The sequence below is a fragment of the Pholis gunnellus genome (genome assembly GCF_910591455.1).
Source record: "Pholis gunnellus genome assembly, chromosome: 9".
Lineage (NCBI taxonomy): Eukaryota > Metazoa > Chordata > Actinopteri > Perciformes > Pholidae > Pholis > Pholis gunnellus.
The window spans coordinates 8,261,199-8,276,593 of record NC_136535.1 but is presented as its reverse complement, the minus strand read 5'-3'; the positions used below and the strand labels follow the sequence as shown (position 1 = coordinate 8,276,593).

Below are 15,395 nucleotides of genomic sequence, written 5' to 3'. Positions count from 1 at the left end.
ACGTATGGTTCAGATATGTATACATGAAAGATGAATACAATTATTTGATCAAAGTTTCATTCAAGTTATAGCGTCACCTTCTAAAACATGAAGACGCGCAACAATGTGCACGGGCTCATTGCGTTTCACAGCACGACTGCTCCAGCAGAGAGTGCTCAAGTGAGAGCGGACGACGCACTGAGGGCGAGTTTCAGGGCGTTGTGAGCGCAACACAAACGCCTTCTTGGCTACACTCTTCCCGGGGCTGCCTCCCATCAAATGTATGGCTGGTTTAAAAATGCTGAATACGCTGCTTTTACCTTGACATCTATGGAAAAAGGTAGATCACGATAATGTCAATCAAAAAGGTATTCACAAGTACAAAAACTTAAATAACTAATTTTGTTGTTTTCTTTAACTTAAATTAGTTTTGAATCTTTGATGTGGTCACCTGTAAAAATGTGAGATTATGTTTAAAGGTAACGGTTTTCATGAGCACTAACACAGGCTGTTAAAAACCAGAGATGCTTCGCTGTCCATATGTGTTTGGCTTATGAATAAAAACAAGTGATATTTTTCCCGCTGAAATTGCCTCGCCTGTAAGCGAGAGCTTAGAATCTCCGTGCCTGCTTGTGTAGGTAATTGTGTCGAATCAAGAGGCCCCAAAAAAATGAGGTTGGGAAAAGGCTCTTGCTGTTAAGAGCAAATTTCATGTCGGCACTTAAAATCACACTGACAAGTTATAATAGGCGTATAAGTATAATCTGATTAACTGAGCTGGATTTTAGCTTTCGCCTCTTTTATTTCCATGCAGCAATCACCTTCACCCGGAGTCATCCAGCTTTCTTTTTTTTTCAGTGTGCGCAGTGAAAAGGGGGAGGGGCTTGGCCAGGAAGCATTGACGTATCTTTTTTACAGGAATGTCAACAGTCATGTCTCACAGCTCATAGGCTGCTCAATGACATAGTCGCATCTTCTGGTTCCAGCCGATGCGATGGAAAGTATAGCTTGAAAGGGTCTGTTATTTATGTGCATCAATATGTTTTTATGAAATTAGATGTTTTTTAAGGAGACAGAGGATTGACATTACACTTGTTAGGTATGTTGTAACTGACCAAAAATGTGTTAAATAAAACATTCATCCTAATATGATAATTATAGGGCAATACGCACAAAATGCTTCCTGACATCTTCATTCTTTAGTTCAGTACACATGAATGCCCCCCCCCCCCCCATCAGCTTTGCTATCCGAATATAATTTGGCTCTTGATGGTGAAACGAGCTGCGCGCCGACATACTATCATAATGTAGAATAAGCACACGGTGTGATTACAGTGTGTTGGTAGAGGACTTGGGGCTGAAGGCCGTGTTTTGAGTAAGATGTGTTACACATTGGTCCTGATGGCAGTCATTTCCTTCTCCTCGATTGTTTGTGATTGCGCTGGCTTTGTGACAGCGACAATGAAGTCTGGCTCCAACACGTCGCTGACATTGTGAACAGAAGACAGCTGGAGTAGTAGGAGGTGGGGCCGTAATTGTAAATAATTATGATAAAACGGGAGATCTGAAAATGATTAGCTTTGTTTTGTTGTGCTCCGTGGACATCACTCCGTGTATTTCTGTGAGCTCCTGCCACTGTGTTTTTATTTTTATTTTTTCTTGTTAAATGTTCAATTTGATTTGATAAAGACAGATAAAGGATCTCGGTGTAATGAAGGTTTGTGAGTGAATAATTATCGCTGCCCTTTGTGACCGCAGTAGGCAGTCGCTCGACATTTCAGCATAAATATAATGACCCATGTATAGACTTGTGCTTATTATCCCTCTTGTCCGTAGCCTTTGACTATGCCTCGTGACGTACATGAATAACAATGAGACAATAGGCCTCGGGCATCCAGGTTTGGATGACAAAGGAGCAAAAGCAGTGATATGAAGCCATCATACGGTTTCCCAAAGCAGGGGCTCTTCCCTCTACTCCTGTCTGACCGAGCTCCCACACCGGGCCCTCCCATCATGAGCCCAGTAAACCTCCCTAATGGGGAGCGAGCATACATAGTCTCTCCATCAGAGGAGAAACAAAGGGAGAGAGGTGCCACATAGATCAGTGCGACTGCTACTAACTGGCCTGTCACAGGGTGCACTCATCTCTCAGTGACGTGAATAGAGGGATGACTCACCGCTTGCGGTGCAAGGAAGGAGGGAGGAAGAAGAAGAGTGTGTGTGTGTGCGTGCGGGCATGTATGCGTGTACGTGCGCGCGGGGTTGGTCGGTTTGTTGTGTGGTCACAAGAACAGATTATCACTTAAGTGTGTTGTGCATATGCATGCTTTCACCTTTTTACCCTAGTATGTACCGACAGAGACGGTGCGACACGGTTCCGGAGCCAGGAGAATCCGGTTTACACACATTCTTCAGGATTTGCTCCATCCCACACCCAATTTGTGTTTTCAATTATGTATTTTTAGCAGCTAGATGTGTGTAATTGCTTCGTGTTAATGCATGACAGCCTGCTCAATACAAACAGACAAATCTTATAAAATGCAGTGCCTGGAAGGCAGTTCCCTTTTTTTTTTTTGATGCGTGCCTCGGAGGAGGGGCAAGGGAGGCTAATTAGCGTGGCCATCTAGTCTCTTCCTGCTAGCTGTCGTCCTCGCCATACGGAGAGTTCTTTATGTGAGTGGACATGCCCCCCATGACCCCCAGCACTCCACGGGTCGTCTTCTCGTACATCTGAAGGCTGCATCACTGGCACCCAGCAATAGACCACCTGATCAGCTTGGTGACTGACGAGGCAAGTCAGCATCAGGACCACTGGGTTGATTAGATCCACCTCTTTATCTGACTCGGCCTGCCGATGATTCACATCACTGCGGATGATTCCGTCTCTGGTTGATGGCTGAAAGCAGCGTCTAGTTCCTCTCGGCTTATTGAGCCTGATAGAGATGTGCCTTCTCCCACAAAAGCCAAGACGGCCATTCTGGCATTTTGACAGCGAGCTGAAGAGTGTCTGTCTGTCGGTTAGTCTGTGCTTACACCTGGCTCAGTTTGTAGCCATTTTGCTGGTGTCCTCTTGCCTTTTCTCTCTTGTTAGATACCGGTTGGTCAGTCAACCCATCTGCCTACTTGTCCCTTATCTCTGATGCCATAGCTGTGAAACACCTCATCTCATTCCTGATGGTGCTGGTCTATTTTCTATCGGAGGGACTTGAGGCTGTCATGTCCTCTGTGCCTGAAACGGAGCAGCCACGATGTGCACTGTTGAACATTTGACACCGTGTGGTGGTGAGGGGGGTGAGGGTGTATCCATACTGTCAATGCACTGGTGTGGTCTGTCTCGACAGAATTTCCACTGAAATTGACTTTTAGGAAGCTCAACCCTTGCAATAGACGTTTTCCATGATGTGTTCTGTACAGCTTCAAGCATTGACTGTATAGAACAAGTGGACGTAGCCTCTGTTGTTTTGAAGCCTTGAGTTGGCTCACCAAAGACACCATCTTGGTTTTTGAAGTGACGACGGCTGAAGAAGACATGTTTAGGCGACCAAACCGGTTTCAATTAACTTTCATTTTCTGAAAACACACGGACAACGTCCTCGCAGGGACCTGTCAATCACAAGGTAGCCCCGCCCTTAAGCATACTCTGCTTGATGGTCTATTTTACTCTAAATGCACCATCATTTACTAAATGAACATCATGCTGCATTAAAGACTTGAAGCTAGAGATTGAGACCATGAACTCATGTTTACAATGTTTACTGAGGTAATAAATCAAGTGAGAAGTGGAGTCATTTTCTCATAGACTTCTATACAACCAGAGGAGTCGCCCCCTGCTGGTCAGTAGAAAGACTGCTAGTTTAAGGCACCTTCACAATGGCTTCACTTCTCAGCCTGGAGGATGCCGCCTGGCTGCAATACACATGCTCCATCTCCTATCTGTTCAAGATAAGTTAAATTGTTACGATTGAGTGAAAACAGTCCAAGTGGTATCATTAAATTGAATTACTACAGTTGGGGCCTGGTTATGATCGGAAATAAGTAGATTGTAGCTGTCACAGAGCGACGGGGAGACGCGATAATGTTTGAAATGGGTACAACACACATCTTCACACACTCTCTCTAGAACGACATTCGTAGAATTGCACTAGGATGTACAAATGAAAAAGTGCCACCAAAAAAAAATGACATCTCGAAGAGTGAAGTTCACACCCTGCTCTCATCCTCACCTCCACACAGCTGGACAATCACAACAGGAAGTGGATGTGAATGTTGGACTGTAGGTTTCAGAAAGGACACAGCCCACTCTAATCCCAACGTCAGAGAGGTTTGGGCGGTTGCTGTTCGATTGTCCGTCAGAATTCTCAATAGGCATAGTTTAATGACGAGAACAATGTAGACTGTGTTTTACAATAGGTGGGAATTAAGGAGTCAGTGTCCTCAGTAAGACATTTGTCATAAATGACCCCTTACCTGAGACACTCTGTAGCAGAAGGTATTTGCCACGTTGACTTGGGTAAATAATATGTCAGAAGGAGTTACATGAATGAAGCAAAATACACATCATATAAAAACTGCGTGGGCCGTATCCATTCAGATTGTTGTGGGGTGGTTGCATGTTTCCTCACACCCAACACCCTTTTTTAAACAAGGCTCATCACATATGGTTCACATAATTGGACCGCAAACACATTAGCCGCATTAGCACGTTATTTTTATACTCACTACCTCCCCCACCGAACTCCAAGTACGCGTACACAAACATGTGCGTAGAGACGCACACACAGACGAGGTTCATTCACAGCTTCTGCAGTGAGTAGAATGACTGAGCATGTGACTCATTCTCCCTTTTGCTGCGTTGATACGAAGGGAGGGGGGGGGGAGAAGGAGAAGAGGATGATAGAAGATGATGTGTTTGGTCAAAAACAGTAAATCAAGGGTGGGATGTCCAGGAGGAACGGGGCGATTCCTCTGTCCACTCGGCTGTGTTTGTTAAATGATCCACGTCACTGGGCTCGTGAGGTCAGCTTCTCGTCACAGGAGGAGACGGTGGTTTTCAGAGTGGAATCTTCATATCCTGAACGGAGCCAAATCATTCATTATTTAAAAAAAGATCCGGCCCCTGTGGTCATGGCTCATCTCTCTCTGGCTGAGAGCAGCAGCAGTGTGGTGTTTCTGTAACGAGCACAGGCATGAAGGTGACTGATTCCCTCCCCTCCTGTAAACGCCATTCATGCTGGTGGGTTTGTAAGAACCATGCGGATGCCTTTTTTTTTTTAAAATATCAGCAATTCAGACAAAGTTTACCAAATATTCGAATTCATTTGTTCCATTGTCTACTGTACAGCTTCCTCCCTCAGGCTGTGGTTTGCACACAGATCAACACAGAATGCCCTTTTCTTCCCTTTCCCACTTGCTCCTCTCCTCTGTGTGTCTGGGTTGACGGTGGTCTGACGCTAAAGGGCACGTTGTGGAGAAACAGCCCGGCCGAGGATGGAGCGTGTCCATCCCTGGCTTTGTAATCTGCTAATAGAACGGTACGGTTATTGCAAATTACCGCTCGCTTAATTGATGGAAGATCTTTCCTGCCTGCAAAGAATAATGGGCCGTGCCACGCAAAAAGAGAACCATTCGCCACGGTGTCATCACCAAGAACGAAGGTTAGGTCGCAATTAGTTCTTTTTTTTTTGCTTTACTGACGGTTCAATATTTAGCCTCTTTCCCGTGCTTGGCTGTAATTATTAACCTCTGCCAGTTAGTCGGCTTGCCTTCCCTCGCCTATCCTCTCTCCCTTTATTTGTGGATGGAGACAATTTATTAGCTCTAATTAATAATCAAGCCCGCTCCATCTTTATAGGCTTACAGTTCATCATGTTGCCATTGAGAGCTTATTGAGAGCTCCCGTGTGAAACCTCTCTGTCTCTCTACTTGTCTTTTCCGTCGAGCGTGCCCTTCTTGAATTTTCACATCTTTCTGTTAACCCAGCCAGCCTCTATCTCGCTTGTTGTCTCCTTTTTTGTTATTCACCGTATCTAATTGAGGGTTCATTTGCACACCCGATTAAATTCCTGACAGTTTGCTTGGCTTGTTGCCGTTATTTCCAAGTTTCCTCGGCTCCCAGTATGCCGAAGAAGACCGTTGCAGTGTCCCACTTGAATTTGTTTACGATCTCGATCCCTTTTCAGGAAACAGGTGGGTGCTCAAAGTGGCGTTACTGTTTACGTGTGTGTTGCCCTTTGGCAAGTCTCTCCCCTCAGCTTTTTCACCCAACCCGAACAAATGTCTCCCCGTCTCGACTCAGACACGCCACACCAGTCGATAATGTCGGCCCGCCCCGGGAGGCGTGGAGGTGATAGACGGGTTATGCGATGTTGACGGGAGACGATGGCGTTCCCAAAGTGTTGCCCAGCCTCCTGTTTACGCTGCCAGAACGGGCAGCTTGTTTGTGGCTATTCTTGGCTCAGTGGCCGCCTGCTGTTTTGTGTGGAGGAGGACTGATGTTTTTTTTTTTTTCCCCCATGGCCGCTTCCTCTGGAAGGCTGGCACTCCACGGCCACGTCGGCACAACCAATGCTCCAGTTGACTCAGGCGGAGGGAAGGGGGGGGGGGGGGATGAGGATGTGGCCTTTGCTATCTGATATCTGTCAGCACTCGTGCGTCAGCCTGATGTAAAAGAGTGGGTGCCTCCCCCCCTCTCCGCCTCCCTTTGCTCTCCTAGTCGGTACACACGAAGCATCTCGTTCTAAACGGACAGACAATCGCATATTGTATGCTAATGAGATGCATTAGATTTCCTGTTAGTCAGCAATTGCCGTAATCAGTCATCACCGAGGTGCACAGAGGCTCTTGGCGCAAGCAAGAGATCCTTTATTAGTCTTAAAAGTGAGTTGAGTGAACACTGCACACTTTGAACTCCCACTCAAATGATGTGGATCTGAAATCAATGAGGACTGAGCCGGTGTGAATGCCTTCATTCAGGCCGAGCTCTCCCAACGCTCCCTGGATTGTGATTTTTTTTTTTTTGTCCTTGTGTTCTTAGGCAGTGAGTCACTTCCCCACCCATCAGTCTGCTGCTTCAGTGTACTGAAAGGGGCTTCAAAGCCCGTTTGATACCAGTATAAGAGGCTGACCTGCTATCTGTCTTTTCCAATACAGTTTATAATGGGTAGACTAATGTAGTAGACTTTGAATTCTTTCTTTTTTTTCTGCAAACTGAAAGTGATAAATTGTGAGGCATTGGAGCGAAGAGAACAGTTAAAATAATCTTTAAAGATTATTATAATAAGGCTATTTTGTGTTTCTTAGACGATTTTCACATTATTAGAGTTTTGCAGTCTTTATGATAAAGTACTTAAATTAACTCAATTTCTTCTGTTTACTTCAGGTCAGCTCCGTCAACCTTATTCACACTTGACTAATGCCAACCACTGCACTGTGGATCTGGTAGCGTTCATCCACTGTACCATGTATTCCTTATTTGCTCAGTGCTCGGCAGCATTGGAGCATATAAGGAATGAGTGTAGTGTTAAAATCCAACCAGCTGTATTGCCTTGCAAGCATAGCGTGTCTCATTATCGAGCCTCGAGTGCAGCAGTAAACTCTGTACCCGAGTTGTTACGTGTTCAGGTGTAAACTCAGTTGTCAGTTTATTAGGTACACTTCGCTCAAACGAATGCAACCGCCCTACAGTAAGCTGTACGATCATTAGGAGGGGGACGTTTATCCAGCTGCTGAACGGTGCTACGTACCAACAGCACCACAAACTTCCGTCCTTATTCCAACACGCACTTGTTGTTGTTCTCCTCCGAGAGGTGGAGCCTGGACTTCAGCACCTGGGGAGGTGCTACGAGACGTTTTTAATGTGTCATTACAAAGCCAGCCTCTGTGGTCGTGGGCCCAGTATGGCTGCTCATTTAGAAGTAAGTGTCTTCTCTCTGCTCATGGCAGCTTCGTCAAAATGAAGAGACACTCTTCCTCAGGCGGGCTGCTGGGGGGTCAGTATGTGTCGTGGATCCCTTTTTGCTCTCTTGCATGACGTCTGGCGTCGGGGCCCCAGTGTTTACGTCTTAGGTCTGTAAGAAGAGAAATGTGCAAACTTAGCACAGAGGTCCCTCTCTCTCGCTCTCTCTCAGGCTTTCTGCTGAGCTGTCACTTCTCTGAGCTGAGCTAAGCCGCTGCACTGGCCCCTACAACAGAGCCATGCAGGGAACTTTGTTGTTTCTCAGCACTTTTATAAAGTGGCCTTCTTGCATTTGCCAGTATTAAAAATAAAAATGAAAGTCATTGAAAACACAGCTGGTTTAGAAGAGTGAATGGACTGTAGGGATTGTTCCCCTACAGACAAACCTGCCAAGTGTTATATACTAAAGGTGGCAAGCTGGGAGGAGTTATTATGGTTGTCGAGATATACAGAAATATAATATAAAGTCCATTTATTATCTGTGTAGAAGGTTTAAGGCAGTCGCAAGAAACGTACACATTTTGATTATAAAGTCAGAAGGGGGCCGTCTATAAAAACATTAAGAGAGAAGTCAACAAAGATGTATTGATTTATTCTGATTTGACAGTTCTGGTGCTTCCCCAGAGCCACTGAGGCTTCTGGGTACCTCAGTATTTAGAGTAAGCTGCAGTACTCAGCTGATGGTTTGTGAAATACTCAAAAGTGATGGCTTTAACATAAACCTATAGTAACAGTTTGTTATTCAGGCAGCTGCTATGTTGAGCCACATTTTCAACAAAACTCTCAAATGTTGGTGTGAGCTTCAACGTAGCTCTGTTTATGTTAACGCAACACATTTTTGGGCATAAACAAGTTGGTATTAGGGATGCAAGATGATATCTGCAAGTCATCTGTATCGGCAGAGAAAGGCCTGACAATGGAATATTGGCATCAGCCGGAGAAATGGACATTTCCACAGATATGACGGAGACTGAAATGTTACATAAACATACATTTGTTTACATGTAAGTTACCTTAGTTGAAGTAGTTGTGTTATGGCCAGTGATTTAGGGGCGTCATCACGATAACCGTAGACATGATATGTTTATTCCAATACAGGACAGACTTGAAAAAGAAATATGTGAGATTAACGGTATTGAAAATCGGCCAAAATGAGCTGGAAATATTGGATAACAGCAAAAATCCGATATAGTGCATCCCTATTTGTTATGAAGACATTTGTTAGTTGTGCCCAGGCTAGAGCTTGAATGATTCAGGTCAGACTGGGGTCTGCGCACCGCTGCTTTCAACACATCACTCACAGATGAAACAGCTGTTTGCCCTCGGGGAACGTGTTTGATCTCGCTCCTTCCTTCTTCACAGGTCCTGCTCAGGTTCCCATGATGTCTCCAAATGGTTCAGTGCCTCCAATCTATGTGCCTCCTGGATACGTTTCACAGGTATTTATTCTGAACTATTTCCAGCGCAGCGTTGCCGATTGGCATCTGGTCGACCTCGGAGCGGCTTTGATACCGTGTGTGTCTGTCTCCTCTTCAGATCATAGAAGAGAACGGAGTGCGGCGGGTTCTGGTTTTACCTCAGCAACCAGAGTTCCACCCAGGGGGCCACTCCCCTCTCCACCACCCTCCACCTCCGCCCCATGCCCATCTGCCTGCCTTCATCCCACACCCTGCCATGATGCCCCCGCCACCCCACCTGTACACGGGCATGGCGGGCGGCGTGGGCGACATGAGCTCCCAGTACATCTCCCAGTACCATCCAGCCCACATCTACACAGATCAGGGTGAGTTGGAGCGTTATATTAAGATGTTGTTTATTTGGAGTTTTTAACAATCAAGGCCTGAGTCAAACTGTTCAGTCCTTCAGACTCTTTATGCTGCCAGACAAGTCTTTATTGTGTTCCTGTCTGTGTCTTTACAAACTCACGAGTCTTGTCTTTTTTGCCCCTTCAGTCTCTACAGATTCTCACTCCCAACACGGACGCCCGCCGTTTGTTCACAGAGACGACAGAACTAGCAAAACGTACGAGCGTCTGCAGAAGAAACTGAAGGACCGTCAGGGTGGTAGTGGTGGTGGTGGTGGTGGAGGAGGGCAGGTGAAGGACAGCCCTCCCCCTTCGCCACAGAAGACCTGCAGCAGCCCCCCGTCAGTGGACATTCACAACGGCGTCGGAGGGAAGGGGCCGGAGGCGGAGCCCGGGCAGCTCAGCCACGCTGTGGCCGGCCCCGACAAGCAGACGGGCAGGGGCAAAAATGGAGAGTCAGGAGGTGAGGAGGTTAAAGTGTAGAGGTTTGTCCAGGTTCACAATATGACGCAAAGCACTCCCAGCGTTTTTGCGGATGCGAGCAGTGTGTTGTGTTTCGGCGCTGAGAATAGTGCCTCATTAGCCGCTGCAGCTGGTGGCAGTGAGGGATTAGCAACACGGCCAATGTTATTCTTGATTACGTGAACTCTGCTCATTAATCGTGGAGTTTAACACAGCTTTTGACAGTGGAGGGGAAAATAATTTCACCTCATGACCTCATGAAGGTTCAAGAAATGTAGGAACACGAGCAATCTACGACAAAATTGGAATAGGATGTTCAAAATCCTGCTGTTACTTTTGATCATTCCTGGAGAAGGGGGGAGGCTTTTGCATTCTATTAGAGGCGGGCGTACCATTTGTAACTAATTGGCAAGCTAGTTTGTGAACTTGGAAATTAGTATAACTGTGGCAGCAACCCTCTCAGGATTGTATCAATTATTCTAAAGATTTTGCAGAGCTTTGAATTTGAACGACTATCAATAAAGCCTTACATTTCATTTTGATTCATTCTAGATGCACTGAACTGTTCTCAGTGCTGGTTCAGCATGCAACACGTAGTTATATTTACATGCACTACTACACTGTCCAAGAAGCAACACGGACATGACAGAAATGTTACAAATAGCTAAATGGATATTACATTGCCCACAAAACCCAGCAGGAACAACTGCAGGCAGAGATTAAGTCAGTATTACTGGCACCTTATTTATCACATTCCTTCATTTCATAAAGACGGTGCTGTTCTTTAATCCATATTCACTTGTATTTCTCTTCTTAGAGCTGGATGAGGAAGCTCTGGCCCTGCAAGCATTATTGAGCACCATCAGTACCCCAGTGGTTCGTATTCACTCCTGATATCTTCCTTTTATTGTTTTTCTTTATCTCAGCAATACAATTTGGATGATGTTGTGTGACGCTATTAGTGCCGTGTTCACGAGAACCCGTAATGATGCGAATGCATTGCGTCATTAAACACTCTATTAACATCCATGATGGATTCTTGCTGACATCGTGCTAATGGAGTCAGACGTGCTGACTAGCATCCATGTGGGGATTTCTGTTCCCACATGTGCCACCAAACTACGATGCTAGCATCTGCTAAAAGCTCTGAGCTCTTTGCGAAACAGTTACTTGGCTCTCACATCTTCATGGTAGTGTGCTTACAGATGACGATCACGGTTACTTTTTGGCCGAGGGAAATAATCAGATGGAAATACACATGTATGCCAAAGTCCCCTTTGTCTTATTCTCTGAAATAACCAGTGGTATAATGATGCAGGGAAGCAATGAGGATAAATAAAGTTTTAACTACAAATAGGATTTCCTTGACCTCGTATAAGATGGGATTTGTCATACACTGTCGCTAAGGTCTGAACTCTTGGTAAAGGGAGCAAACCAAACCTATAGTAAAGATGATTGATAAGGTTAAGGGAGGATGGCTAAGGGAGGCTTTTGTCTTTGCTGCCAAACTGATTTTTTCTTCAAGGGCTAAGAATCAAACCGTGTGAAGTGAGGGAGTAAGGTGGGCCGAGGGGAGGAGATGGTACAGATGTGACCTGATTGACTTCTTCCACATATGAATCCCCCCCCTGCAGTGTAGCTTAGGCTATTTTTAAGCCGCCTCAGAACAGAATGAAAAATGTTAGGGTTGCACAACATGTCCTGCCAAGTGCTGAAAACCTTTCCCAAAGTGGTATCTGCTCGAATATTTTGATTCCCGTCTCTTTTCCGCGACCAAACAAAGTGATTTTGGTGTTGGTTTTGGAAACTTAAGTGATAACATTTCTTAGAAACTTGATACACAACACACGACCCCTCTTTGGACTCGGGTTTAGGGTAGTACAATTTAGAAAAGTGAGTTTATTTTGCCGTGGTTAGAGGGACAAAAGCTCTCTTTCCATGCCCAGGTTTGGTTTGATGCTTTTAAACCTTCACACGATAGGTATCAGACGTCCAGGCCAGAGGAGCAGTGGTGAGCTGGGTCGCGCCCACCAAGCCAGACAGTGAGAACGGAAGTGTGGAGGACGACCGGAGCCCCCCGGAGCCCCTCAGCTACGAGGTCTCCATCTCATTCAGCGGCAAAGATGGGAAGTACAACAGCATGTACTGGTGAGCGTGAATAGCGAGATGCTACGAGATTCAATACCAACTACTCTAACAACACTTTACATCGACAATTATTTGAAACAACACTAAAGAATGTTTTGTTTTTGTTTTTGACGCAGCGGGGAAGAACTAAGTGCTACTTTAGAAGACCTTCGACCAGCAACAGAGTATCATGTCAGGTAGGCGTAACATACCGCCTGCTTCTGTTTGAGCTACGGTGTTAACGCTCGGCGGAACATGCTGTAACCGCGTTCCTCGTCTTTCCTCAGGGTCCAGGCGATGTGTAACTGTTTACAGGGAAGCCCGTCGGAGGCTGTGAGCTTCACCACTTTAAACTGTGAGCCGGATCTGCCCAACGCTCCCAGGAAGGCCAGTGGGACCAAGAACACACTGGTACTCCAGTGGAAGGTAATCCCCCAGAAACCAACAGTGTTAGGGGCGGGTCCTTCACAATTGGCAGCCGTATCGACGTGACAGAAAGCAAGCAACAGATTAATGAAACATTTAGACCACGATCTCTTGTGTGCACAGTAATAATACCGAGTTGAACATTTTTTTTTCCTGCTAATTGGTAGCCAAAGCGCCTTTAATTGTGTTTTGTGTGTGTGTGATACCTGCCACACATGTACATACAGGGAAAAAGGTAGTTCAGAATCATTCTCCCCTTCTTCAACAGCCATCGCCGAGATCCCCATCAGTGCGTTTACCTTCTGTGGCTTCATTAAAGTTGCTCAATTGCTAGCAGTTAAAGGCAGTGGTTACGCAGATCCACCTCCCAGGTGTGAGCGTAAATGTGTGAGAGTTCAGCGAGGCTCTGCAAAAACAAATCGTGCATGCTCAGCAAACTTCACTGATTTAATTAAAACATAGAAGAGTGCGCACACCTGGATGCACATTATTTGTTATTAGCATGGCTGATAATGGCTTCTTCGTAATTAGCGGCAGTAATGACAAATGTTTAGCACAAGATTTTAAGTGAAGTGCGGTGTGACTCGAGCCATCCAAACGTTTGAGTTTAACTCCGCGTGCTCACATTTAAAGTCAAAGAAATAACTGGGTATTAGTGGTATGTGTGTTTTCTACATGTGTCTGATTGAGATGTAATAATCACTCAATGCATGGTTTGTCTACAGGCTCCATGCGACAACGGCTCCAAAATCCAAAACTACATTCTTCAATGGGATGAGGTAATTGTTTTGTCACGAAGGAAATGTTGATCACTGCACAGCACCCGTGTGTTTTATGTGCAACTAAGATTCCAAGTCACTTCTGATTGAAACTGTTGTTGTCTGAAGGGTAAGGGCACTGGGATCTATGAGCAGTGCTACTACGGCCCTCAGAAGCAGTACAGAGTGACCAAGCTTTCACCAGCTTCAAGATACTCCTTCCGCCTTGCAGCTAAAAATGACATGGGAGTAAGGTAGGCACTCCAGATCACGCTCGATTTTATTTCCTGGATGGCACCCTCCCTGTTGTCCATTTTTATGTTACTGTTTCCTCCATTCACTGTCTCCATCTGTGTGTGCATGTGTGTCTCTCACTCTGTCTCTCCTGTCCCTTTCTCCCATTCTCTCCCATCCTCTGTCTCTCTCTCTCTCTCTCTCTCTGCCCTCCCCAGCGAGTTCAGTGAAGTGGTGGACCTGTTCACCTCATGCAGTGTGCCATTGCCACCCTTCCCTCCAGAGCTGGAGATGGCGGGGGTGACCTGGCTGTGTATGAAGTGGCAGAGGCCCACTAGCTCTCCCAAGGAGGATGACATCTACTATATTTTGGAGATGGAGGAGGAAGGCTCGGTATGTCTCTCAGGCTCTTTTTTTTTTTTTTTTTTTAATAGAAAAATCTGAGATTGAGACGCACAAATGACACGGCAATATCTGCAACTGAATTGTTCCTGTCAAATATTCCACATTCCCCTTCTATGCAGTTGCACGGCCATCGCTTTTTTTAGGGGGCAGTATTGCCAAGTTTATCTCTTTGACTTAAGTCTATCTTCAGACAGCATGAAATATCTGCTATTGACAAAGTACATTTACAGTTTTCACATTCCTAGTCTAGTCTATAAATAACAGACATACTTTTTCCTGGTTGATGTGCATTCTTGTGTAGCTACTTGGTGTGTTCAGGCATTATTCATTTCAACCCAGCCGAAGAGGAAAAATCCAAACACTTGAAAAAGTGTTTGCTCTAAAAAGTTATGTGACATTTCTAGCTAGTTACTGTCACTTCTGTCTGCACCGCCTCAAGCAGCTAGCGGCAGACATAACGCCTGCCAGGGAAACCGTTCCCCTATCCCCTGTAGCCGTTTGTCTCCTGCAGACCGCTTTATTTACCGTGCAACAATGGTTGTCTTGTAAGTCATTGCTCACTTGGTTGTTTTCATTCTTCCCTCTGTCATTCGTCTCTGTCCCAGGGATATGGCTTCCAGCCGAGCTACGACGGCGACGAGCTCTCCTGCACCGTCAGGAATCTCCACAGGAGTACCAAGTACAAGTTCAGGGTAAGGGAGTCCTGTGATGTTTGCAGTCAAAGCCAGTGATTCGCGGGTTGCGTTTGAGCTGCGGTGGTGTGTGTGTGTGTGTGTGTGTGTGTGTGTGTGTGTGGTGGGGACAGGCTTCACGCAGGAGGGTGCTCGAGGCCCACAGTGGCCCTATGACTCATCTGTTTTTTTGCAGGATTTTGCCAGCAGGGGCGGTGGGCAACTGACAGCATAAACAGGAGTGCTCATCACATGCCTGGCCCCGATGAGAAAGCTAGTCGAGCAAAGCGTTTGAGCTAATGTGGCTTCGTGACCTGAGTTTATGGGCCGACAAGTGTCTTTCTCTCCATGTCACTGCGTTGCTCTCTTCTTCTCTCGCCCTCCCTTCATTTCCTCATCTCTCATTCTGACGTCCTCTACTAAATTATTGCTCTCCTGGAGGTTTGATTGTTTACTAAACAGCGTCCGTCACCTGTTACAGAGAGACCATTAGATGCTCCTGATAATAAGATGATTATTTGAACTCGAGTGAATAAAGTGTGCAGAGATGAATAGATAATCTACAGTATATTGAA

The 15,395-nt window shown here is 45.8% G+C and overlaps 1 protein-coding gene across 1 annotated transcript in view; it reads left to right on the top strand.

Moving 5' to 3' along the window:
- The window catches only part of fndc3a (fibronectin type III domain containing 3A), a 40,609-nt gene that overhangs the window by 14,455 nt on the left and 10,759 nt on the right, over positions 1-15,395 (top strand). The window contains exons 4-14 of the mRNA XM_079165957.1: positions 9,296-9,372; positions 9,470-9,716; positions 9,886-10,200; positions 11,017-11,075; positions 12,181-12,347; positions 12,464-12,523; positions 12,614-12,752; positions 13,478-13,531; positions 13,640-13,764; positions 13,963-14,137; positions 14,755-14,841. Coding sequence (XP_079022083.1) covers positions 9,296-9,372; positions 9,470-9,716; positions 9,886-10,200; positions 11,017-11,075; positions 12,181-12,347; positions 12,464-12,523; positions 12,614-12,752; positions 13,478-13,531; positions 13,640-13,764; positions 13,963-14,137; positions 14,755-14,841 — 1,505 coding nt within the window. The remainder of the gene's footprint in view (positions 1-9,295; positions 9,373-9,469; positions 9,717-9,885; positions 10,201-11,016; positions 11,076-12,180; positions 12,348-12,463; positions 12,524-12,613; positions 12,753-13,477; positions 13,532-13,639; positions 13,765-13,962; positions 14,138-14,754; positions 14,842-15,395) is intronic.